The sequence below is a fragment of the Loxodonta africana genome, chromosome 8, assembly GCF_030014295.1.
Source record: "Loxodonta africana isolate mLoxAfr1 chromosome 8, mLoxAfr1.hap2, whole genome shotgun sequence".
Lineage (NCBI taxonomy): Eukaryota > Metazoa > Chordata > Mammalia > Proboscidea > Elephantidae > Loxodonta > Loxodonta africana.
In genome coordinates, this window is record NC_087349.1 from 19,655,679 (window position 1) to 19,680,815 (window position 25,137).

A 25,137-nucleotide genomic window follows, 5' to 3' on the forward strand; every position below is an offset into this window, starting at 1 on the left:
TTTATAAGGAGTCTGAAGCAGACTCATGTCCTCAAAAATGCTAATGTCTTTGCCAAGCACCTTTACGGCTCTGACTGTAGGCAGGCTGGCCCCTGCCATTCCTTTTGCATGATAAAGGTCAAGCCACATCATTTACAATTCAGGAACCTGCTCCACAGGCTGGAAAAGTCTGTGCCAAGGGTACCATGTTGCTCATCCCTTGGCATTTAAATAGTGTTTTTTTTTTTTAGTAAATAGGAAAGTCCCACAGTGCTGGATTGGAGTTCATACTGATAGGAGAAGTCAGACTGTCAACCTGGGATGGAGTTATTCTAGAGTAATATAAAAGTGAAGAGTATCAAAGCAACCCAGTTTCCAAGGCCACACCAGAGCAAGTCATAACGAGGTCCCTGGGTGGCACAAACCATTTGCCCTAGACTACTAACTAAAAGGTTGGCTGCTTTGTGGAAGAAAGGCCTGGCAATCTGCTTCCGTAAAGATCACAGTCAAGAACACCCTATGGAGTTCAGTTCTACTCTGTAACAGATGGGGTCGCCATGAGTCAGAACCAACTCAACGGCAATGGGTTCGGTTTTTTCGGGTTTGGGTCCTAATGAAGAAAGTGGTGGACTCTGTTACAAATCTGGAGCCTGATTTTTATGACTCCACTAAGAAAGCAGAAATGTATGAGGTAACTGGTATAGGAAGAATACGTTACTCTGAATAAATTACCGGTTTCCTTTGGGGTCTCAGCTAAAAATAAGGCTTAATGATATTATTATTAATAAGACATTTTTACATTGGCTAGACTTTGAGTCTAGTGGTCTTTCCATCAAGTCCAATAGAATAAACAGAAAACAGTCATGATCTCCAGAACTTCCTCAAGAGCTCTGGGACCTTTGGGTCTGTCCTGGGAGCCTCAGTATTCACAAGTCTCCCCTATCCCACCATCCCCACAGTCTATATTCATGCCCAAGGGGAGTGGACACCATCAACGGTCATAGTTGGGAGCTGTGGAGCTGGGGCCTCTAGCTCTTCTCCCTCCCTCAGGGCTCTTTTGTCCTTCCAACACTGAAATTGTACCCCTACATCCACCCTGTCCCCACAAAGGTTGGGCTCTACTTTACCGAGAGATTTCAGCTTTGAAGCCAGTAACAAGAGAAAACTGAGACCTGGCTCTGCAAGAGATGTGAAGATAAAGAATCAAGTACCCAGAATTCTAGGCAAGCTGAAATTCATTTCCCACTCTTCTCTCCCAGGGAAAACCATCAACATGAAGAAAATCTAAATCCTGAATGGAAGTGAATGTCTACAGAGAAATCGTGTGAGATGAGACTCAGACTCGACAGGGCAACCGGGGCAAGGAGTGTTGTTTTCTTTGGTCCCCGCCAGTTTTTATAATGCAAGAAATGGAAAAGCAAAAGGCAACAATAGGGGCTAGAGGGCCCAGCCCCTAGAACAATGCCTGGCACAGTGCAGCTGCTTAATCAGCATTTATGGGGTAAATGTACTCTAAAGTCCCTTTACAGCTCCAAACCAAAACCAAAGCAGTTGCCCATCGAGTTGATTCTGACTCATGGCGACCCTAGATGTTACAGAGTAAAACTGTGCTCTGTAGGGTTTTAGGGCAGACTTCCAAGGTGCCTCTGGATGGGTTTGAATTGCCAGCCTTTCGTTTAGTAGTCAAGCACTTAACCATTTACAAAAAAGCTCTAAAGACTGCTCTGTTAGGATGAACGGGTAACGTAGAGTGGCTCGGTGAGTTTTATGCCAGCATAAATGGAAGAAATGATGCTCCCTGATCAGGATTAGAAATAGGAATGATCACAGTCCAACTCTGATTCAAACCAAAGACATTTTAATGGTGTTCACTTCCCGGAACCCTAATATGGGTGGTCTCGCACGTGCTCCGTGATCTTCTTTAGGCCCAGCCAGGTCTCTTCTGCTGTGGGCAAGATTTGATTGGCTGGCAGAAGGAAGCCATAGTGGCCCGTGTCTCTCAGCTCAAAGGCAAATGAGTATTTGATGCCATAGTCATAGGACCAGTCAATGCTTCCGCCACTGGCTTGGTCTGAAGAGCAAAAGAAAATAAAGTCTGGTTATGCTTTGCTGAAGATCATTTCAAAGAGGCTGCAGCAGTGTATCGACAGGGAACTGCCAGAAATTCAAGCCAGATTTAGAAGAGGACATGGAACTAGGGATATCATTGCTGCTGTTAGATGGAGCCTGGCTGAAAGCAGAGAACACCAGAAAGATGTTTACCTGTGTTTTATTGACTATGCTAAGACATTTGACTGTGTGGATCATAACAAATTATGGATAACATTGCGAAGAATGGGAATTCCAGACCACTTAATTGTGCTCATGAGCAATCTGTACGTGGATCAAGAGGCAGTCATTCAAAGAGAACAAGGGGATACTGCACAGTTTAAAGTCAGGAAAGGTGTGCATCAGGGTTGTATCCTTTCACCAGACCTATTCAATCTGTATGCTGAGCAAATAGTCCGAGAAGCTGGGCTATACGAAGAAGAATGGGGCATCAGGATTGGAGGAAGACTCATTAACAACCTGCATTGTGCAGATAATACAATCTTGCTCGCTGACAGTGAAAGGGACTTGAAGCACTTACTGATGAAGATCAAAGACCACAGCCTTCAGTATAGATTACACCCCAACATAAGGAAAACAAAAATCCTCACAACTGGACCAATGAGCAACATCATGATAAATGGAGAAAAGACTGAAGTTGTCAAGGATTTCATTTTACTTGGATCCACAATCAACACCCTTGGAAGCAGTAGTCAAGAAATCAAAAGACACATTGCATTGGGCAAATCTGCTGCAAAAGAACTCTTTGAAGTGTTGAAAAGCAAAGATGTCACCTTGAGGACTAAGGTGCGCCTGACCCAAGCCATGGTGTTTTCAATCACCTCATATGCATGTGAAAGCTGGACGATGAATAAAGAAAACTGAAGAATTGATGCCTTTGAATTGTGGTGTTGGTGGAGAATACTGAAGAACCAAGGACTGCCAAAAGAACGAACAAATCTGTCTTGGAAGAAGTACAACCAGAACACTCTTTAGAAGCAAGGACGGCGAGACTACATCTCACATACTTTGGACATGTTATCAGGAGGGATCAGTCCCTGGAGAAGAACATCATGCTTGGCAAAGTAGAGGGTCAGTGAAAAAGAGGAAGACTCTCCACGAGATGGATTGACAAAATGGCTGCAACAATGGGCTCAAGCATTGCAACAACTGTGAGGATGGCACAGGACCGGGCAGTTGTTTCATTCTGTTGTGCATAGGGTACCTATGAGTTGGAGCCAATTCAATAGTACCTAACAACAAAAACAACATGCTATGCCCACTGGCCCCTCACAACCACATAAACTCTATATTCAGTTCCACTACCATCACAGATAAGTTAGGCCCCTATGGTTGTGGACTACGAGAGCAAGGACAGTTTATTAGAGAGTTGTGCTTATGAGAAAATACAAGAATAATTTGAAAAACAAAAAGCATTATTCAAATGGACACTCTACCTAGCCTTCCTTTGGTGTTCTTGGGAGGCCCTGACTTCACCCACCCATCTGGAACCCTGATTCCTCTCCTAATTGGCATCTTCTGCACCTTAGGAAGGCCACACCACTTCCCAAAGTCCTTCTCTAGACCCGTGCTAGGCTTACCCATTGTCTTCTCTCAGAGGAGGAACTACAAATGGATTAAGAGATTTGGCCCCTGCCTTCAGGGAACTTTCAGTACAAGGGTGGGGTGGGCTCTGCACCGATACGAAATAACAAGCCCAGCGCTATCGAGTGATGAGTTGAACCTATACAGTAATGTGCACCTGAGATATGTGTCACCGCTGACATGACAGATAATGAGGGAAGATGGCATTAGCCTACAAAGGCTTGGAGCAATGACTTGGATCAGCTGAGCAATGGACTGGCCTGGGGGCCTCTCCCGCAGAGGGCAGATGGAGGGCATGGCTGGGGCAGATGGAGGAAGCCAGCTAGTCCCTGAAGAACGTGGCCGGATGAAGGGGCAGACCAGAGAGGTTGTACTGGGAAAAGTAGGGCTAGCGGTTAATTGTCAATTAACCCTGTGAAGGCCAGTGACAATGTCTTTATCTTCACCCACAGCAGCTATGGTAAAAAAAAATAAAACACCTGATAAATAACAAACACTAAATGGTTGCTGACTTGAACTGAACCTGCCCTGGGTACCAAAATTACTTACATCTTTTTTTTTTGGTGCGGCTACACGACACAGCTGATCCCATTGACAGGTCTATACCCGTAACCCACTGTCATCAAGTCTATTCCAACTCACAGCCACCCTATAAGACAGAGTAGAACTGCCCCATAGCGTTTCCAAGGAGTGGCTGGTGAATGCAAACTGCCGGTCTTTTGGTTAGCAGCCGAACTCTTAACCACTGCACCACCAGGGCTCTGACAGTTCTACAGTGGACACAATACTGGCTTCAGATTGAATCCTGACTCTGCAAATCATTAGCTAGGTGGCCTGAGGCAAATCAGTTCATCTCTCTGAGTTTCCTGTTGCTTCGTCTGTCAAATAAGGGTAACAATATTATTTATTTCACAGGGCAGTGAGGATTAAATGGGAAATGGTTATGATTACAACACTTGTTGAACGCTTACTAAATGTGCTAGGCTTTATGCTAGACACTTGCTCTGCACTGGCTTATTTAACTCCCAGCTCAGTCAGGAGAAAAGTACTAGTATTATTGCCATTTTACAGATGAGGAAACTGAGATTCAGAGAGATGAAGTGAAAGAGCTATGATAATGTACAGAGTAAGTATTCAACACATGTCAGTTATAACTATCATTATCTGTACATGACTAGGATCCTACCAGAAAGGCTGGGCCACAGTAAGGATCAGCTGTGTCTGGTGGAAAGCCGTTCACCAGGAAACCAAGAATCAATATTCATATCATGCTGTAGAGTTAGTGAACACTTTTATTCTACATTCTATCTTTGGAGACTCTCAACAACCCATTTCACAGATGAAGAAACCGAAGAAAGTTGAGCGACCTGCCCAAGGTTACTTGGTCCCAAACTGGCAGAGCTATAACTCAGACCCAGGCTTCTGTTCCTGAGGTCTGGGTTTTTCCCCCCACCTCTCCCTGCAAAAAGAACACAAGAAACTTCTCCTGGACCAAACACTGACTGTGCAGGTCCACAAAGCCCCTCCAGCCTGGAAGCTGCATGGGAAGTGTCTCAGCCACCACAGAAGCACAGCCATCTTGGGTGGAGTGAGGAGGCAGGTGTTCAGCCCTGGGCTGCATACCAACCTGGGGCAGGAGGCAAAGAGGACTTAATTGGGACTGAGGCAGTGTTTGTCCAGGCTGGGATGAGGCCAGGATAACAGACCAGCCATGCGTAGGGCTGCAGCCAGAACCTGCTTGGCCATTTATGGTCACGTTCCAAAGGCTCACACAGCAAACTCTTCTGCTAGTCTGAGATTTGCCTGTTAGAAATAGCTCAGTTCTCTCTCTCATCCGACCTTAGCAAGGAAGACGTACTAAACCTCAGCCTTTCCAAGTCCATCTTGTCTGTAAATACCTCCAGAACCAAAACCAGGTGCTGTGGCATCGACTCACAAATCATAGGGCTGTTCTCACAGGGCTTTCAATGGCTGATTTTTTGGAAGTAGATCACCAAACGTTCTTCTGAAGTACCCCTGGTTGGTCTTGAACTCTCAATCTTCTGGTTAGAGGCTGAGCGCATTAACCACACTACCCATGAACATCACCTCCAGATAAGGAGTGTGAAAAACTAGATTCCTTGGACTAAAATGAATGAGACCCTATGTGAGGGTCTTAGTGGTGTATGGTGCCATCCTGCTAACGTTCTGGACTTCATCCCCGACTCTGAGGCTGTCAACCAGAGAAGGACACAGACCTTTCAGCCCAAAGTTGTCATCACGGTCGCCAGCTTGGACAAAGTCTCCCCCTTCTTCCCCACCTCCACGTTCAGAGGTCTCCCCTTCCTGGTTTCTCCCAATGAAGCGAGAACAATCCTACATGGACCATGGTGAAAAAGATCTGGGCTACGCTAAGCAGCTGAGTTTTCCCAGAGAATGTACCAATGCCTAAAAAATGTGTGACAAGAGCTCCGAAGTTGTACATTCCACATGATTTGGTAACCTTGCCTTGGAAATACACTCCCAAGAGAGAATCTAAAAGGTAAAGGAATTTGTACAAAGATGTTCACTACAGCCCTATCTTGCAAAAAGCTGAAACGAAAGGCTCAATAATTGGGATATAGCAAAATAATGGAATAAGAAATACCTCAACTGTAAATACATGCAATGATATAGGAAATAATGTTAACGGAAAAAAGCTGGCCACAAAATAGAACACAAATGTTGATTACAACTAGATAAATGTACTTGTGTTCGTTGACAAAAACCATAAATGAAATTAAAAGTGAGAAAATATAATGGTCATTGGGTTATTTTTCTATAAAGTCTCTTAAATGCATCACAATAGCCAAATAATAATAACAATAATCTGGGGGTACGGGGCATAAAGGAAACTTTGTAATCTATAATTTTACCAGATCAGTTGTGTTTGCATTTCCATTAGGTGACCCAGTCAGTGTTGTGATTATGGTATGTAAAATATTTCTCCTCCGCTCTCCAAGACTCCCGTTTAGCAAAGCTAACAGGTGTGCATTCCCTCAGCTCACCACCCCCACCCCACCTACAGGTGTAGCAACAGCTGGGCCCACAGCATGTCTGAAGACTTACTCCTCTTGGTCAAGCCTGATCTATCCACCTCTGCCTACCTCTGCCCACCTCTATCCACTCCTGTCCATATCTGCTCACCTCTGCCCACCTCTGCCCAATTCTACCTTCCTCTGCCCACCTCTGTCCATCTCTGCCCACTTCTGTCCATCTCTGCCCACCTCTACCCACATCTGCTCACCTCTACCCACTGCTATCCACCTCTGCCTGCTTCTACTCACCTCTACCCACCTCTGTCTACCTCTGCCCACTTCTGCCTGCCTCTATCCACCTCTATCCACGTCTTCCCATATCTACCTACCTCTACCCACCTCTGCCTACCTCTGCCCACCTCTACCCACCTCTTCCCACCTCCATCCAACTCTGCCCACATCTGTCCACCTCTATCCACCTCTGTCCGTCTCTGCCTACCTCTGCCCACCTCTACTCACCTCTTCCCACCTCTGTCCACCTCTGTCCATCTCTGCCTCTCTCTGCCCACCTCTAACCACCTCTTCTTACGAGTCCACCTCTACCCACCTCTGCCCACCTCTACCCACCTGTCTGCCTCTGTCCACCTCTGCCTACCTCTACCTACCTCTGCCCCTGCCCACCTCTGTCCACCTGTGTCCACCCCTGCCCAGCTCTGTCCATCTCTGTCCATCTCTGCCCACCTCTGTCCATCTCTGCCCACCTCTACTTACCTCTGCCCACCTCTACCCACCTCTGTCTACCTCTGTCCACCTCTGCCCACCTCTACCTACTTCTGCCCCGCCCACCTCTGTCTACCTATGTCTGCCTCTGCCCAACTCTGTCCATCTCTGCCTGCCTCCACCCGCCTCCGTCTGCCTACGTTCACCTCTGTCCGCCTCTGCCTACCTATGCCTACCTCTGCTTGTTCTGTCCCAGCCCATCCTCCTCAGCTCTGGAACTGTTACTTCACTGGTGATTCCCCCCTCTCCTGTAATTTTCACATCTTCTACTCGTTTAGTTCTTTCCCACCATCAATAAGTATATTTCATATCTCAAAAACCAAGTCTTCCATTTTTCTCTCATTCCTTCCCTTCTCATCTAGGCTCCCTGAAAGAGTAGTCTCCGTACCGTCCCCACTTCCTCCTCCCATGCATACTTCCAGCTGCCCTCACCACTCTTCAGAAACTGCTCTGGTTACCTGGTTATCATCACCAATAAGCTAGTGGTAAAAAATCCAGCAGAAAGTGTTCTGTCCTTGTCTTCTTTGGCCTTTCTGTGGCCTTTGTCATTGTTAACCATTGCCCCTCTTTTTAACAATTGCTTCTCCCCTGAAATCCAGGTTCTCTGCTTCTTTGCCTGGCCCTGCTGTGTCTCACTCCCTCGCTGTAACCTCTGTCTGCCTGGCACCTGGTCCCCTCCTCCATCCCCCATCCTTCTCACTCCAATATTCTCATGCTGTCCTATCCCAATCACTCTCCCTGTGTCAACTACTCCCAAATCTTTCTCCGCAGAATCCAGGGCCACGTTGCCCAGCGCCTGTGAACATCTCTGCCTGAATGCCCAAGTCCCTTGTTATGCATTGAATTGTGTCCCCTCAGAATATGTGCTGTAATCTTAACTCCTGTACCTGTGGATGGAAACCCTGGTGGCATAGTGGTTAAGAGCTACGGCTACTAATCAAAAGTTCGGCAGTTCGAATCCACCAGGTGCTCCTTGAAAACCCTATGGGACAGTTTAGGGTCACCATAAGTCAGAATCGACTCAACGGCAATGGGTTTGGTTTTGGGTTTTTTTTTATATCTGTGGATGTAATCCCATTTGGGAGTGGGTTTTCTTTGTTATGTTAATGAGGAGGTATTAGTGTAGGATGTGCCTTGAGTCAATTTCTTTTGAGATACAAAAAAAGCAGATTAGGCATAGAGAAGCAAGCAGAGATGAGGGAAGACAGATGCCAGGCCACATGAAGATCACCAAGGAGCCAAGGAATAGAAGCTGAAGAGACAAGGACCTTCCCCCAGAGTTGACAGAGAAAGCCTTCCCCCAGAGCCAGTGCCCTGAATTCAGACTTCTAGCCTCCTAAACTATGAGAAAATAAATTTCTGTTTGTTAAAGCCAGCCACTTGTGGTATTTCTGTTATAGTAGCACTAGGTAACTAAGACAGCCCTCAAGCTCAATCTGTCTAGAACTGAGCTCTTACCCTTCTCACCCTACCCCTCTGTCACTTCCCCGGAGCCTTTCCCAGTTAATGGCACCACGCAATGTCCTTCAGTGAGAAACTCCACATGCAGTAAATGACCAACACCACAACACCTCCCCCATCCTCATGGCACTGCTCTGGTGGGGGCCGTCACTGTCTCCTGAGCTCCTCCAGGATCACCCCTCCTTCCAGCCCACCATCACTCCACTCTCCATACTGCTGCTCACTCACTCATGCCCTGCTAAAAACTTTCCAGTGGCTTCCAGAATCCTCTAGTAAAATGCTAAACTCCTTAACACAGCACACAAAAGCCTTCACTCCCACACTCCCCTCCTTATATTCATTCCAGCAGCCCCCAACACACTCATAGTTCCCAGAGCTGATCATGCAATTTCATACTTGTATGCCTTTGCATGTGCTGCTAACTGGCCAGAATGCTCCCTCCCTTTTCGCCTTCTCTAACTACCTGGTGGTCAACCTTCAGAACCCTGCCCTCCTCCCGTATGATGCTTTTCCTGATTGCCGCTGCCACTGTCAAAGCTTCACAACTTTCTAATAGTTTGGTACCATGTTTAGTCTACTATCGCACACATCACTGTAAATTTCATTGGTTTTCCTGTTTATCTCCCACATTGAACAGTGAGTTCTTTATAAGTCCAGTACATCTCTAACATTTGGCATGTTTAGCATATGGTGGTGGTGGTGGTGGTGTTGTGTGCCCTCAAATCAATTTCCACTCATAGCAATCCCATGTAACAGACAAGAACTGCCCCACGGTAGATGCTTGATAAAAGTGGGATGAAACAGTGTAGGTTCCTACAAGAGGCATTTGTTTCCAGAGGATCCTCTGGCATGGGTTGTTGTTGTTGTTAGGTGCCATCGAGTCAATTCCAACTCATAACAACTCTATGTACAATAGAACAAAACGCTTCCTAGTCCTGTGCCACCCTCACAATTGTTGCTATGCTTGAGCCCATTGTTGCAGCCACTGTGTCAATTCATCTCGTTGAGAGTCTTCCTGTCTTTCACTGACCCTCTACTTTACCAAGCATGATGTCCTTCTCCAGGGACTGGTCCCTCTTGGCAACACGTCCAAAGCACATGAGATGAAGTCTCACCATCCTTGCTTCTAAGGAGCATTCTGGCTGTGCTTCTTCCAAGACAGATTTGTTCGTTCCTCTGATAGTCCATGGTATATTCAATTTTCTTTGCCAACACCATAATTCAGAAGCACCAAGTCTTCTTCGGTCTTCCTTATTCATTGTCCAGCTTTCACAGGTATATGAGGGGATTGAAAATACCATGGCTTGGGTCAGGCACATCTTGGTCCTCAAGGTGATATCTTTGCTTTTTAATACTTTAAAGAGGTCTTTTGCAGCAGATTTGCTCAAGGCAATGTGTCTTTTGATTTCTTGACTGCTGTTTCCAAGGGTGTTGATGGTGGATCCAAGTAAAATGAAATCCTTGACAACTTCAATCTTTTCTCTATCATGATGTTGCTTATTGATGCAGTCATGAGGATTTCTGTTTTCTTTATGTTGAGGTGTAATTCATACTGAAGGCTAAAGTCCTTGATCTTCATCAGTAAGTGCTTCAAGTTCTCTTCACTTTCAGCAAGCAAGATTATGTCATCTGCGGAGCACAGGCTGTTAATGAGTCTTCCTCCAATCCTGATGCCACGTTCTTCTTCATATAGTCCAGCTTCTCAGATTATTTGCTCAGCAAACAGACTGAATAAGTATGGTGAAAGGATACAACTCTGACACACACCTTTCCTGATTTTAAACCATGCAGTATCCCCTGTTCTGTTCAAACAACTGCCTCTTGGTCTATGTACCGGTTCCTCATGTGCACAATTAAGTGTTCTGGAAGTCCCATTCTTCACAATGTTATCCATAGTCTGTTATAATCCACACAGTTGGATGCCTCTGCATAGTCAATAAAACACAGGTAAGCATCTTTCTGGTATTCTCTGCTTTCAGCCAAGATCTATCTGACATCAGCAATGATATCACTCATTCCACATCCTCGACTGAATCCGGCTTGAATTTCTAGCAGTTCTAGCAGTTGAGTTTCTAGCAGTTCCCCGTCAATGTACTGCTGTAACTGCTTTTGAATTATCTTCAGCAAAATTTGACTTACGTGTGACAAAAAAAGAAAATTACAGACCAATATCTCTCATGAATAAAGATGCAAAATTTCTCAATAAAATTCTAGCCAATAGAATTCAGCATCATATCAAAAAATAATACAACCTGACCAAAGGGATTCATACCAGGTGTGCAAGGATGGTTCACCATTAGAAAATCAATCAATGCAATCTACTGCATAAATAACTCAAAAGAAAAGAATCACATGATTATCTCAATCGACATAGAAAAGGCATTTGATAAAATCCAACACCCATTCCTGAGAAAATTTTTTTAAAAAGGCCAAACGCATTGCCGTTGAGTCATTTCTGACTCATAGTGACCCTACATCAGTCACATAGGCATAGATGGGAAATTCCTCAACATAATAAAGGGTATCTATACAAAACCAACAGCCAACATCATTCTAAACAGAGAGAGGCTGAAAACATTTCCCTGAGAACAGGAACAAAACAGGATGCCCTTTATCACCACTCCTACTTAACATTGTGCTAGAAGTCCTAACTAGAGCAATAAAGCAAGAAAAAGAAATAAAAGGCACCCAAATTGGTAAGGAGGAAATAAAACTATCCCTATTTGTCCCTATTTAGGGTCGTTATGAGTCGGAATTGACTTGACGGCAATGTGTTTGGTTTTTGATTGGTTTATTTGTGGGTAACATGATACTACACATACAGAACACAAAAGATTCCATAAGAAAACTACTGGAACTAATAGACTCAGCAAAGTAGCAGGATACAAGCTCAACATACAAAAATCAGTTGGATTCCTATACACCAATAATGAGAACTACAAAAAGGAACACAGGAAAGCAATACCATTTATAATAGCCAGTAAAAAAATAAAACACTTAGGAATAACTCTAACCAGCGGCATAAAAGACCTATAAAAAGGAAACTACAAAACACAACTGCAAGAAACCAAAAGAGACCTACATAAATGAAAAAACATACCATGCTTATGGGTAGGTAGACTCAACATTATGAAAATGTCAATTCTACCCAAAGTAACCTACAAATACGATGCATTCACGTAAGTCAAAGAAAAAAAAATTTTTAACATAAGCTCTTGATTTTCTTTCCTTTTTTTTATTGTACTTTAGATGAGATGAAGATTTACAGAGCACATTAGTTTCTCATTAAACAATTAATACACATATTGTTTTCTGACATTGTTTGCCAACCCAAGACATGTCAACACTCTACCCTTCTTGACCTTGAGTTCCCCATTACTAGCTTTCCTGTTCCCTCTTGCCTTCTGATCCTTGCCCCTGGCTGGTGTGCCCATTTAGTCTCATTTTGCTTTATGGGCCTGTCTAATCTTTGGCTGAAGGGTGAACCTCAGGAGTGACTTCAGCACTGAGTTTAAAGGGTGTCTGGGGGCCATACTCTCAAGGTTTCTGTAGTCTCTGTCAGACCAGTAAGTCTGGTCTTTTTTTGTGAGTTAGAATTTTTTTCTACATTTCCCACCATCTCTGTCTTGAACCCTCTATAACGATCCCTGTCAGAGCAGTTGGTGGTGTTAGCCAGGCACCATCTAGTTATGCTGGACTCAGTCTGGTGGAGGCTGTGGTAGTTGTGGTCCACGAGTCCTTTGGACTAACCTTTCCCTTGTGTCTTTGGTTTTTTTCATTCTCCCTTAATCTAGTCAGGGTGTGACCAGTGGAGTATCTTAGATGGCCACTCGGAAGCTTTTAAGACCCCAGACGCTATTCACCAAAGTAGGATGTGGAACGTTTTCTTTATAAACTATGTGTCATGGATTGTGTGTCCCCCAAAAGTATGTGTATCAATTTGGCTAAGCCATGATTCCCAGTATTGTGTGATTATCCACCATTTTGTCATCTGATGTGATTTTCCTATGTGTTATATATCCTATCTCTATGACGTTAATGAGATGGGATTAGTGGCTATCACGTTAATGAGGCAGGACTCAAGCTACAAGACTGGATTGTGTCTTGAGCCAATCTCTCTCGAGATATAAAAGAGATAAGTGAGCAGAGAGACATGGGGACCTCATACCACCAAGAAACAAGCATTAGAAGAATATCTCCGGGGGGAGATTGATGACAAGGACCTTCCATCTTCTTTTGATGCTTTCTGCATCGTTCAATATTTTGCCCATAGAATCCGTCAGTGTTGCAACTCAATGCTTGAATTTTTTCTTCAGTTCTTTCAGCTTGAGAAATGCCTAGCATGTTCTTCCTTTTTGGTCTTCTAACTTCAAGTCTTTGCAGATTTCATTGTAATACCTTACTTTGTCTTATCAAGCCACCCTTTGAAATTTCCTGTTCAGTTCTTTTACTTCATCTTTTCATCCTTTTTCATCTATTTGCTTTAGCTACTCTATGCTCAAGGGCAAGGGAACTCTGGGACATTCAGCTATGGGTCTTAAGCTTCTGGATTTGTCTATAAGGAATGGATTGTGCCTTTGGGAAGGAGTTCTGGTGGCGCACAAGTCAGGGGGGTAGAAGGGGGTACTTGCCCCATGCACAAGTCCAAGGGGGCACCTGACAAAGTGTGGAATCACATTCCGAGGCACCACAAATATGAAAGACACCTGACTGAGACAGCAGGACAAGAGGAAGTAAGGTGTTTCGGCTGACGTGTTGCTGCTATCAATGTCTGTTCATCTTGAAATGGGGGGCAGGGGTATCATGACTTAGAGATTGCTCCTGGGTGCTCAAATGGAGGGGGGTGCAATTTAGAGGTAGTCCCTGGGTGCTTGTTACCCTCACTATACCCCTGTGGTGGCGCAGTGGTTAAACGCTCAGCTGTTAACCGAAAGGTTGGTGGTTTGAACCCAACAGCTGCTCCTCAGGAGAAAGATATGGTAGTCTGCTTCCATAAAGATTACAGCCTTGGAAACCCTATGGGGGCCATTCTACTCTGTCCTATAGAGTCACCATGAATCGGAATCGACTTGACGGCAATGGTTTAGTTTTTTTGTGTATGTGCTTTTGGAAGAAATCCCTGGGTAGCAAATGGTTAACATGCTCATTCCTAGACAAGAGGGTGGTGGTTCCAGTCCACCCAGAAGCTCCTTGGAAGAAAGGCCTGGCCATCTACTTGCAAAAAATCAGCTATGAGTCAAAATCTACTCAACGGCAACTAACATCAACAGCAACAACAAAAACCCTAAGGAGCAAGGTTCTACTCTGACATACATAGGGTCACCATGAGTCAGAGTGGACCTGACAGCAACGGGTTTAGTTTTTGGTTTCGTAGCTTTGGGGGATTCAGAATCTGCACGAGGATGCATTAGGATCGCCCACAGCACGGCCAGTAGTTTCTTGTTTTTATCCTCATCCACTGCTGTATCGAGAGAAGGGAGTCTCTGAAAGTCTGACAGCAGGCAGCCCAGACTTATCCCTGACTTTGCCCTTATTCCTGACTTGTCCTTTTTGTCTTCCACACTCAGCAGGGACAAATGGCTGCCACAGAGTCTATCCACTGCACCATCTGGGTCCTCTTAGAGTCAGACCCCCGTGTCCCCAGGCACTGTCCATGGGATATACAGGGTATGAACCCCTTTCAGCCAGGGAAGGGGAAACCAATAAAGGAGCAGGAGTTTGGACCAGATGTCAGCAAAGGCCCATTTCCAGCCAAAAGATTCCACATAATGAGAGTGGGCTCTAAGGATTTCGACAAGCATAGCAGCAAGCACAACACCCAAACATTCAGGAAGTTCTTTGCTCTAGATATCACACGATTAGTATCTCCTGGAGGAGAGCTTGCCTTACTGAGGGCAAGTGGGGAATGCTGGGGTCCATGCATGAAGGCCTATCCCTTTCACAGCAGGGCATTTAAAGGCTTTGGCTCAAACTCCCGTGGTGCGTGCCATCTTAGTGGGTCATTTGTAAAAACTTCCAGCACATTAGATACTTACAGATGACCGAGCAGATAGGTCCCACTTTATAACTGGTACCATGCAGGCTCGTCACCAACTTGGCAGCCTTTTGGGCCACTTCATCCTAGAGCGAGAGAACCAACGAGACATAGATGGATAGTGTTGTCTCGGGAAAATGGATGCCCATCAGCAGACTGTAGACTGGGATGGTTTGATTAACTGAACTCTCTGGTTAACTGAGGCTTAAACACAACACCCTTTTCATTTCAACCATTTTTACAGAGAAGTACGCACAAGTTCACTTTTGCAGGCTTTGAAAGTGCAACATAAAGACCCTAGTTGTTTATTGGATCATCCAGGTACAATATACCCAGGGTCATTATTTTACCACCAGCTCTCTTTGTTCGGGACTGTGGGTAGAAACAGGATTGGTGTAAGAGGCTAAGGAGGATGTATACTGACCCCAGGATGTACCTAGGAAGTTGTATTTTTTTTTTTTTTTTACTATATCCCTACACTGGCTTGTTTCCTTGTGACTTTCTTTTTCCAAGAAGTAGAGCTCAGCAAAATATTTTCCATTATTTGAGGGTTCCAATTTTGACTGATTGAGGCTTTACTGTCCTTGCTAGGGATAAATGTAAGGTCTTGAACTTGGGTCCAGGAAAACAACTGTACAATTACCAGATGGGGGAATTCTGGCTCAGCAGTAGCCTCGGAGAGCTTGGGGGTTTCAGCTGTCAATGAGCCCAACATGAGTCAACGGCACGGTGCTACTGCCAAAAAACTAATGTGACCCTCGACTGCGCAAGCAGAAGTGCACGGTCTAGATGAGGGCAGTTATGGTCACGTTCAGCTCCATGCTGATTAACCCCTAGTCCAGGGTCTCCATTCACTGCTGGGAGCTAGCCTTAAAGAACACAGACAAACCAAAGCATGTCTGGAAAACAGCAACCAGAATGGTGAGGGAACTTGCAGCCATATTGTGAGTGCTTGAAGGAACCAGGGGTGCTTAGTAGGGCTAAGAGGCCTTGGTGGTTCCATGGTGAAATTCTCACCTCCCACGCAGGAGACCCGAGTTCAATACCCTGCCAATGCACCTCATGGGCAGCCGCCACCCACCTGTCAGTGGAGGCTTGCCTGTTGCTGTGATTCTGAACAGGTTTCAGCAGAGCTTCCAGACTAAAGCAGACTAGAAAGACCTGGCGATCTACCTCTGAAAAATCAGCCAGTGAAAACCCTATGGATCCCAACGGTCTGATCCCATTGTGCATGGGGTCACCATGAGTCGGGGGATGACTTGAGGGCAGCTAACAACAACAACAAGTAGGGATAAGGAAACATCTAGGGGAGTAGGTTACTGGTTTTCCAGTAAGAATGGGTTTGCCTCTCAAAGGGAAATATATTTGGTCTATGAAGCCAGAAGATATATCAGGGCTGATAGGTAGAAACCACAGGTGGAAGGTTTTGGCCCTCCATAAGGAAGAACTCCAATAATTAAGCCTGTGCCAACATGAAACATGCTTCCTCGGAGGCAGGAAGCTGTCCCTTCTTGAGGTATTCAATCATTGGCTAGATGACTGGTAAGTTTTAATACCAGCTTGAGATAATTTAAGATTATCTAGATCTACTTACAACCCGCAATATGCAGATGAAAACAACTTTGATTGTTGAAAGGAAGAGGACTTAAATCACTTACTGATGAAGATCAGTATGGATTACACTTCAACATAAAGAAAACAAAAATCCTCACAAATGGAACAATAAGCAACATCATGATAAACTGAGAAAAGTTTGACGTTGTCAAGAATTTCATTTTACTTGGATCCACAATCAATGCCCATGAAATCAAACAACGTATCGCATTGGGCAATCTGCTGTAAAAGACCTCTTTAAAGTGTTAAAAAAAAAACAACAACAACAACAACAAAGATGTCACCTTGAGGACTAAGGTGTGCTTGGCCCAAGCCATGGCATTTTCAGTCACCTCAACTGCATGTGAAAACAGGACAATGGATAAGGAAGACAGCAGAACTGATGCCTTTGAATTATGCTGTTGGCTAATGTTATGAATTGAATTATGGCCCCCCAAAACGTGCATCAACTTGGCTAGGCTATGAATGCCAGTACTGTGTGGTTGTCCTCTGTTTTGTGATCTGATGTGATTATCCTATGTGTTGTAAATCCTGGTGGCGCAGTGGTTAAATGTTTGGCTGCTAACCAAAAGGTCAGCAGTTCTAATCCACCAACATCTCCTTGGAAACCCTATAGGGCAGTTTTACTCTGTCCTATCGGGTTGCTATGACTTGGAATCAACTTAATGGCAACAGTTTTTGTTTTTGTTTTTTTTTTGGTCTTTTTATGTCTGTGGTTATGATCCTCTTTGGGACTGAGCTGTTACGTTAATGAGGCAGGACACAATCTACAGGATTAGGTTGTGTCTTGAGTCCATCTCTTTTGAGATATAAAAGAGAGAACCAAGCAGAGAGGACTGGGACCTCGTTACCACCAAGTAAGAAGAGTCAGGGGCACAGCATGTCCTTTGGACTGGGGGTCCCTGTACTGAGAAGCTCCTTGCCCAGGGAGAGATTGATGACAAGGACCTTCCCCCAGAGGCAACAGAAAGAGAAAGGCTTCCTCTAGGGGTGGTGCCCTGAATCCAGACTTCTAGCCTCCTAAACTGTGAGAGAATAGATTTCTCTTTGTTAAAGCCATTCGCTCGTGGTATTTTCTGTTACAGCAGCACTAGATAACTAAGACAGTGAAAAATATTGAATATACCATGGACTACCAGAAAAACAAACAAATCTGTCTTGGAAGAAGTATAGCCAGAATGCCCCTTAGAAACACAGTGAGGATAGTGGATAAGAGGATAGTGAGATTTTTGTCTCGCTTGCTTTGGACATGTTATCAGGAGGGGCCAGTGTAGAAGGACACCATGCTTGGTAAAGTAGAGGATCAGTGAAAAAGAGGAAGACCCTCAGTGAGATAGACTGACGCAGTGGCTGCAACAATGGGCTCAAATATAGCAACGATTGTGAGAATGTTCAGGCAGTGTTTCGTTCTGTTGTGTGTAGGGTCGTTATGAGTCATGGGGTCGTTATGAGTCAGAACTGACTCAACAGCACCTAACAACAATAACAAAAGGTCTACTTAAGATACCTTTTAGGTTGCTTCCAACCCTGAAATTCTTTTTCTGTAATTAAAAAAAAAAAAAATACTCACCATCAGAACCCTGAAAGCTGCCCTCCTGGGCTAAAATCCAACTGATGAGATGGAAAACATACCTGAATTGCCATAATAAATTCCATTTCTGCCTGGAGCTGCTGACCATATCTATTTGAAGGTAAAATTGATCAACAGGTGCCATCTGAGGGCTTATCCCTAGTGGTTATCCCTAACATACAGGTCTCAAAAACCAAGCCTAAAAGCGTAGTTAAAAATATTGGCACATACTCTTTGGCTGTGGATAGCTCTTGCTATCAACAGCCCCCTGAGATGTTACCACCTGATCTAAGGCCACTACCAGTCTAATTACTCCTGAAATGAGAAAGATGGCAGAAGGCATCAAGTTAAGGAAGTGAGTGTTTTACTCCCAATATCATATACCAGTGCATCATGATGGCAGGTCCTGGGCCAAAAGCACCACAAAAATAATAAGCTAGGAGCTGAAATAGGGCATTGCTTAGCATAAGCATCTGACTACACATCCAAGAGCCTCAGGTGCAATCCAAGTAGTTATTTCCTAAGCAACAGAAAGCACACCCTGGGAATTTAGGGTCTAATCGAGCTCTGCTCATCCAGTTAAGGCAACAATAGTATCATGAATTCTATTTCCCAAGGAAATGTAATTTAGGAAAGTTCATAATCAGTCTTTCAAACCTTTGCCTGCATCATAATCTTCTCAGTGGTTGGACTTATGTCTCATTCATCTTTGTAACCTATCACTAGTATACCGTGACCTAGCACCTTACTTTATGACTGAAACATAGCTGTCCACACAGTGGATATTTGTTGCTGAACTGAAATGAAGTTTCAGTAACTTACCAGCTCATCAAAATTATCCGTCTTCGTGCATGTGTACCCATAGGGGAACATCAGCAGCTGAGAATAGCTGTGGAGGGTAATGAAGGCCTTGACATTTCTATGAGTCTTGATGAAGTCCACAATGGATTTCACTTCAATTTCAGAGTTGGCACTGGGTCCATGGTAGGAATCAGAGCAAGGGTTGCTACTGGCTCCAGGTCCTGATAGGATACAGAAGAAGCCCAGTGAGAACAGAGAGCTTTAGGGGATGTTATATGGAGGCAATGACCACACATCATTAAATTCCTCCTCTGGAATTCAGAGTAAGATTGTCATTGCATTAGACCAAGTCGCTACCTACGACATAGTCAAGAAGCCTAAATAAAATGACTCTGGCCTTCTCTCTGTTGTTAAAAAAAATATGGCTCCTCTACGTGGCAAAAAGAGTTATCAGATTAATCACCTTTCTGTGGAAGCCACTGGAAGAAAAGCTAGTTTTAATATTGTAGATGGAACTCCTGCATTGGTGGGAGTTTAGCAAGTTCATCTCTGGGATCACTTCCAATTCCTGGAGTCCAAGAGTAAAAGATTCTATACATCTGTACTCTAAGGCACAAAGCCACAAATGCAAGGAACCTCTGACACTCTTTCTACAGTGAGGAAATCACAACTACATAAGACCACAAAGCCATCTTTAGGGTAATGGGACCTTCTGCCTAAATTCTCCAGCAACTAGAGTTTCTCATGACTACTGGAATGAGTCCAACGTAGGCCTGGCCAGGGCTCTGCAGGCTACAGAACCTCTGAGAGGACAGCCAGGAACTGGGATTTCCCAGGATCTCAAGTGATATTGACAGTGTAGATATGACTTTTGTCACCTTATTTAAAGATTATTTTACAGGAATAATAACATTTCAGGAAAAATTCTGACATTGAATTTCTGAGTATTATTCAATATTTGGATCTGATGTTTTGATTTCTTTTCTCCTACACTAAAAAAATATTTTGTAAAAGCAATGAATGAAGTTGCCACTCATCCATCCAAAAAAACCCAAACCCACTGCCGTCCAGTCAATTCCAACTCATAGTGACCCTATAGGACAGAGCAGAACTGCCCATAGAGTTTCCAAGGAGTGCCTGGCGGATTCAAACTGCTGACCCTTTGGTTAGCAACTGTAGCACTTAACCACTATGCCACCAGGGTTTCCCACTCATCCATACCCTGTCCCAATTCCCTGATGTGTTCATATTGGTCCCACTAAAAAAAAAAAAAAAAAGCAAACAGAACAAATAGAATGGAAATAATGAGAATGTTGGCACATTGTGAAAATGGTAACCAATGTCACAGAACACCTTGTATAAATATTGTTAAATGAGAACCTAATTTGCTGTGTAAACTTTCACCTAAAACACAATAAAATATTATTTAAAAAAAAAAAAAAAACAGTTGCTATCACTTTGATTCCGACTCCTGATAATCCCATATGTTTCAGAGTAGAACTGTGTTCCACAGGGTTTTCAATGGACGTGATCTTGTGGAAGTAGATCGCTAGGCCTTTCTTCTTAGATGTCTCCGGGTGAACTTGAACCTTCTCGAACCTCCAACCTTTCAGTTAGTAGCTGGGCGCGTCACTGTTTGCACCATGCAGGAACATCTCTTGGTTCCACGCCACTCATTAATTCACTTGTTTTTCAAATATTTAGTGACTGTCTTCTACATTCTAGACACCGTGCTAGGTGTTGGGAATACGATAGTGAAAAAGACGCAGTTCTTAACCTCACTGTTACCATAGCCTAGTGAGGAAAACGAACAAATTTCAGTTCTGAAATTAATGAAACATAATGGGGTTTTAAGGTGGTGCCTGGAAGCAGAAAAGAGGCCTCCTCGCCAGCCTGTCACTGGGCTCTGAACAGTTAACAGAGCTAGGGCAGCAAGTTAGTATTTTATCTACTCTGAACCTATTCTGAAAATCAATGTTTTAATCCTATTTGTAATTCTTTTTGGTTTTCTTTCTGGAAGCATCCACAGATGATGTAATTCTTCTCCTCTGAGCAGCTCCTCATGCCCCCTAGTGGTTGGTTTGGGGTTTCTGGAGGCCTTCCATCATTGCGCAAAGCCTGGCTCTTGTAGCTTGGAAGCAGACCCAGACCTGGGCTACAGCTAGTGGGAAAACCAAGATGTGAGATGAAATATATGAAACGCTGCTCAGAGCTCTATAACAGCACTTGCATGCCTGTGAAGGGAAGTAAGGATTTCTCAAACAGGTTTTTAAATGGCTTGAATCCTGAATGGGCTTTGCAAGCTGACAGCACTGCAGAGTGAGGCAAGATAGCTAGGTGGCCAGACAACAATCTGACCAGCCCTGGGGACAAGGCCTTGTGCTCACCTCCAAAACCTGCATCCCAGTTCCGGTTAGGATCAACACCCACACAGAGGCATCCAGGGATCTTGGACCGGGTCTTCCGCCACATTCGATTCTTTAAAATTCAGGAAAAAAGAATATGGGGGGAAAAAAAAGCTAGTCATTCTGCCTGATGAGAAGGTCCCTTTAGAATTCTGGTAACTTCCCTTGCTCCCTCCTGAGAAGGCCCCTTTGGAATTGTGCTAATTTCTCCTGCTCACAAAGGTGCCACTAGTCCTTATCCAGGGTTCTGCTTGGAGCTTCTCAGCCATCCCAAAGAGAAGTGGATATTCCCTCACCTCCTCAAATTAATACCTACGAAACCACGTTCCCTAAAGCACCGGTTCTGTTCAATGCTAACCAAAGAGAAAAAAGGGAGAGGGTGCGGAGGGTTCTGTGATAGAATATTTTAGGAACACATGGGGCCAAATAGGTTAATGTACTTCCGAACTTCTAAGGATTTTTAATGCTTTCATGCTTTTTATGAACCCCAAGAGAGGAAAACAGTGGGTGGCAGTTCCCAGACTTGCATACAGAGCCCGTTATTCCCTAGGGTCTCTCACAGGATTAGTACTGGTATTAACACAAGTTCCTTTGAAAAATGCTCCCATAATCAACCCTTTCCAAAAATAAACTTGAAGCTCTGATTAATTTTGAATATACTTCGGGTGACAGTTGCCACAATGGTGTTCTGTAATGAGATTTCAAAGAAAAAAAAAGCGGTATAACTGTTTTTAGTGATATTACAAAGGATTTCGTCTACAGATCGTGAGTAAAACATTAGCTGCATTAGACTGCTACCTAAATCCTAGTGCAATCTAATTGTCAGCAGGTAACATCCGCCTCCTCTTTTCTATCAATCCTGTCACGAAAATGCAGAGATAATTGGAACAAATCTCCTAGGTGACTCACCATGAGCACTGAGAGCTCTGATAGCCCAGCACAGCAGCTGAAATGGGCTGCGACATGGAAAGCCACCGAGTGCCAGGGTAAGAAGTGATTATCAGCCCCTCTACATGCCTCGATTCAGGGCCACTACTGAGAGATTAGGTGTTCCGTTCAGGCTAAATTAAGAACAGAAAGATTCCTTTCATTTTGTTTTTGACATTCCTACACAACTCCTAAAATCCTTGCTGCAGAAGAGAAAAGGTCCCAGCTTACGTTGGTTTGAGAGAACACATATCCATCGGGGTTTGTAACCGGCAGCAGGAAGATATCCATTGTGTCCAAAATGGAGGTGATGGAAGGATCATTTCCATAATCAGAGGCAATCTGCGCAAAGGCGACACACACGTCAATCTCACACTCCCCTTTTGTCAGGGAACACGAGCAGAGAATATTAAGGCGATGTATTTTGTTTTTCCAAATGTGAATTCAAGATCACTGCTGGTGAACGGCAATGTTCCAGGTATAGCACAATCCGGTCTCCCGTAGCATTAATGTATTTAATATGCCAGTGTCTATGCTTTTTACTTCTGGTCTGAATAATTTACTTATATTAAATACGAAATCAAGTAGGACTTGTCAGTTGTTTCTCAAAAGTAGTAGCATTCTTCCTATGACTTCTGGTGAGGAATTTTGCAATGGTGGGTGACAGTCTATGTGGCTTGTGGAGATCTTTAATACCACCAGGGCAATAAAGAATTCAAAGAAATTTTCTGATTTTCCTTAATCACCACACAGGGTAGCTTTCCAAAAGAACTCACAACCAACAGCTGATTACTTAAACATGCCAGGACTTTTCTAAAGATCCAGAGAACTGGTGAAATTCCATTTGGGAAATCCTGATCGATTGCAGTGGAGTCAAAGTTTCTGCTGGATTAAAATTTATTCATTTCCTGTGCTCAGCCATCCTAAGGCATTATTATTCAGCTGTTAAATATCCATTTCAAAATACCCTAAAGGTAAATGCATTTTAATTGAAGGGAAAAATGTATCAGCCGGTTTGCACGTGGTGGCACATGCTTGAATGATCTGGGAGTGGATTGATTGCCTCTGCTCATGAATTAACATTCTGATTTATAGCATGCCATTTTTGAATTACTTAAGAAATACCTTTTTTTTTTTTTAAGAAATACCAGACTAGGGCACACCCAGCCCGGTGTCCTGACTATGAGTCCCAGGAACGTGTTGAAGAGAGGTATTGCTATATCCTGACTTCAAAATCAGATTGAGGAAATTTTTCAGAACAAACCAAACACCTTTAACTAATTTCACTGTGACTCTGTGGGTCAAAGTGAACTCTTCTTGGACCTGTTCATGTTTGTTGTCTGACCTCCTTCTGGGTTGTATGGATTTCTGGCCCATCTGCCTCCCTTCCAGGCAGCAAAGCCATGTTTCTCCAGGCTGTTCTTAGGCTGAAATCCAAGGTCCCTACCTCCCACCCTCTTGATCTCTTCTAGCTCACTGTCTTTGAAGAGTGCAAGCTGTGGAGGGGCAGGAGAGGGAGGAGGGGGGTGTGCCAGGATGCTGGGTGGGGCGACACCCAAATAGTTGGCAGGATCTGTTTCCCGCCTGTGTGGTAGAGGGTTTGAGCTGAGAGGGCTGCTATGTGGTTAGAAGGTCCTGACCTCAGAAAGTGACAATTATCGAGGAATTTTAGGCACAATGACCTTATTTGCGGTCCACAGTGCGGTCGCTTGTGTAACCCACTCGCGAGCATGGATCCCGGCATCCAGCCAGATGGCCGGCTTGTTCCCTCCCGTGCTGAACTGCAAAAACAAGCGAGAAAATGTGAACGGCTCCCCCGCGGCAGCCACCGCCTCCAGTCCCCTCCCCGTCCTCTCGGTCCCCCTATCTGTGTTTGACATGAAAGAGAGAACTAGGCAGCTATGCTGTCAATTAACGGTTAACTCCTCTCATTTCCGGTGACTTTTTTTTTTTTTTTGGTCCCCTTCTTTAATGGAAGCGTAGATGCAGACGAACAAGAGGGGTAGACTTTTTCTCCCTTTGATGTTTGTAAAAAAAAAAAAAATCTTTGCAGATAATGTAATGACATGAAAATATGTTCATCTTATGTTGTAGACTGGAAAAAAACGTTACGGAACAGTATGGTGCCATTTTTTTTTTTTTAAGGCATATAGATATATAGACAGAGATAGATACACAGACATATATTGGATACTGGTATATATAAACGGTGAGAGGAAGGGAGAGAAGGGAGAAGAAAAAAAGGGAGCAAGAAGGAAAAAATATAAAACAAAATGTTAATAGCTACTATCCCATAGTTGTTGAATTAGAATTACCAGGACTCCACGCTCCCTCCCCTTTTTTTGTTGTTTCTCTATTTTCCAAATTTATGCAGTGATTGTATTATTTTTGTAATAGAAATGTTTGCTAAGCTATTGAGTTCTTCATAAAAACGGGTTGGAAGGCTCTAGCAGTGCTTCCCAGACTTTAACTTTTCGGACTGAAGTTACTTCATCTTATTTGGAACAGTGACTTTGCCAATTGGATTAGTAAACGGGGAGGAAAAGATTATTTTTGCACCATCGACTTCTATCTCTGTGCAGCATTCCAAACATAGCAGATAAGGTAAATGAGAAATGCAAATCCTCGCCAAAAATCACTTCATTTCATGAGTTTGGAGAGTTTGGCTTGTGAGTGTTTTGTGCTTTTTCCTCCAAAGAGCTCAATCGTAAAAAGGTGGGAACTTTCAAAAACAAACATAGAACATTCTCAACCACGTAACTGCCCAGGGGAAGGAAAGCCAGGGGAGGGGAGAACCTGAGGTTTGGTGACCCAGCCCAAGGAGAAACAGGAAAGGGGAAATAGGAGGGTAATAAACATTAGCAAATGTGCCCCAGG

The 25,137-nt window shown here is 44.0% G+C and overlaps 1 protein-coding gene across 1 annotated transcript in view; it reads right to left on the reverse strand.

Moving 5' to 3' along the window:
- Positions 1–1,802: 1,802 nt before the first annotated feature.
- The window catches only part of CPA2 (carboxypeptidase A2), a 34,413-nt gene continuing 11,078 nt past the window's right edge, over positions 1,803–25,137 (reverse strand). The window contains exons 6-11 of the mRNA XM_003407276.4: positions 23,943–24,041; positions 22,492–22,602; positions 21,316–21,406; positions 18,950–19,149; positions 14,945–15,029; positions 1,803–2,050 (exon numbers count right to left, since the gene is read on the reverse strand). Of these exons, the coding sequence (XP_003407324.2) occupies positions 1,863–2,050; positions 14,945–15,029; positions 18,950–19,149; positions 21,316–21,406; positions 22,492–22,602; positions 23,943–24,041 (774 nt within the window). The 3' untranslated portion in view covers positions 1,803–1,862. The remainder of the gene's footprint in view (positions 2,051–14,944; positions 15,030–18,949; positions 19,150–21,315; positions 21,407–22,491; positions 22,603–23,942; positions 24,042–25,137) is intronic.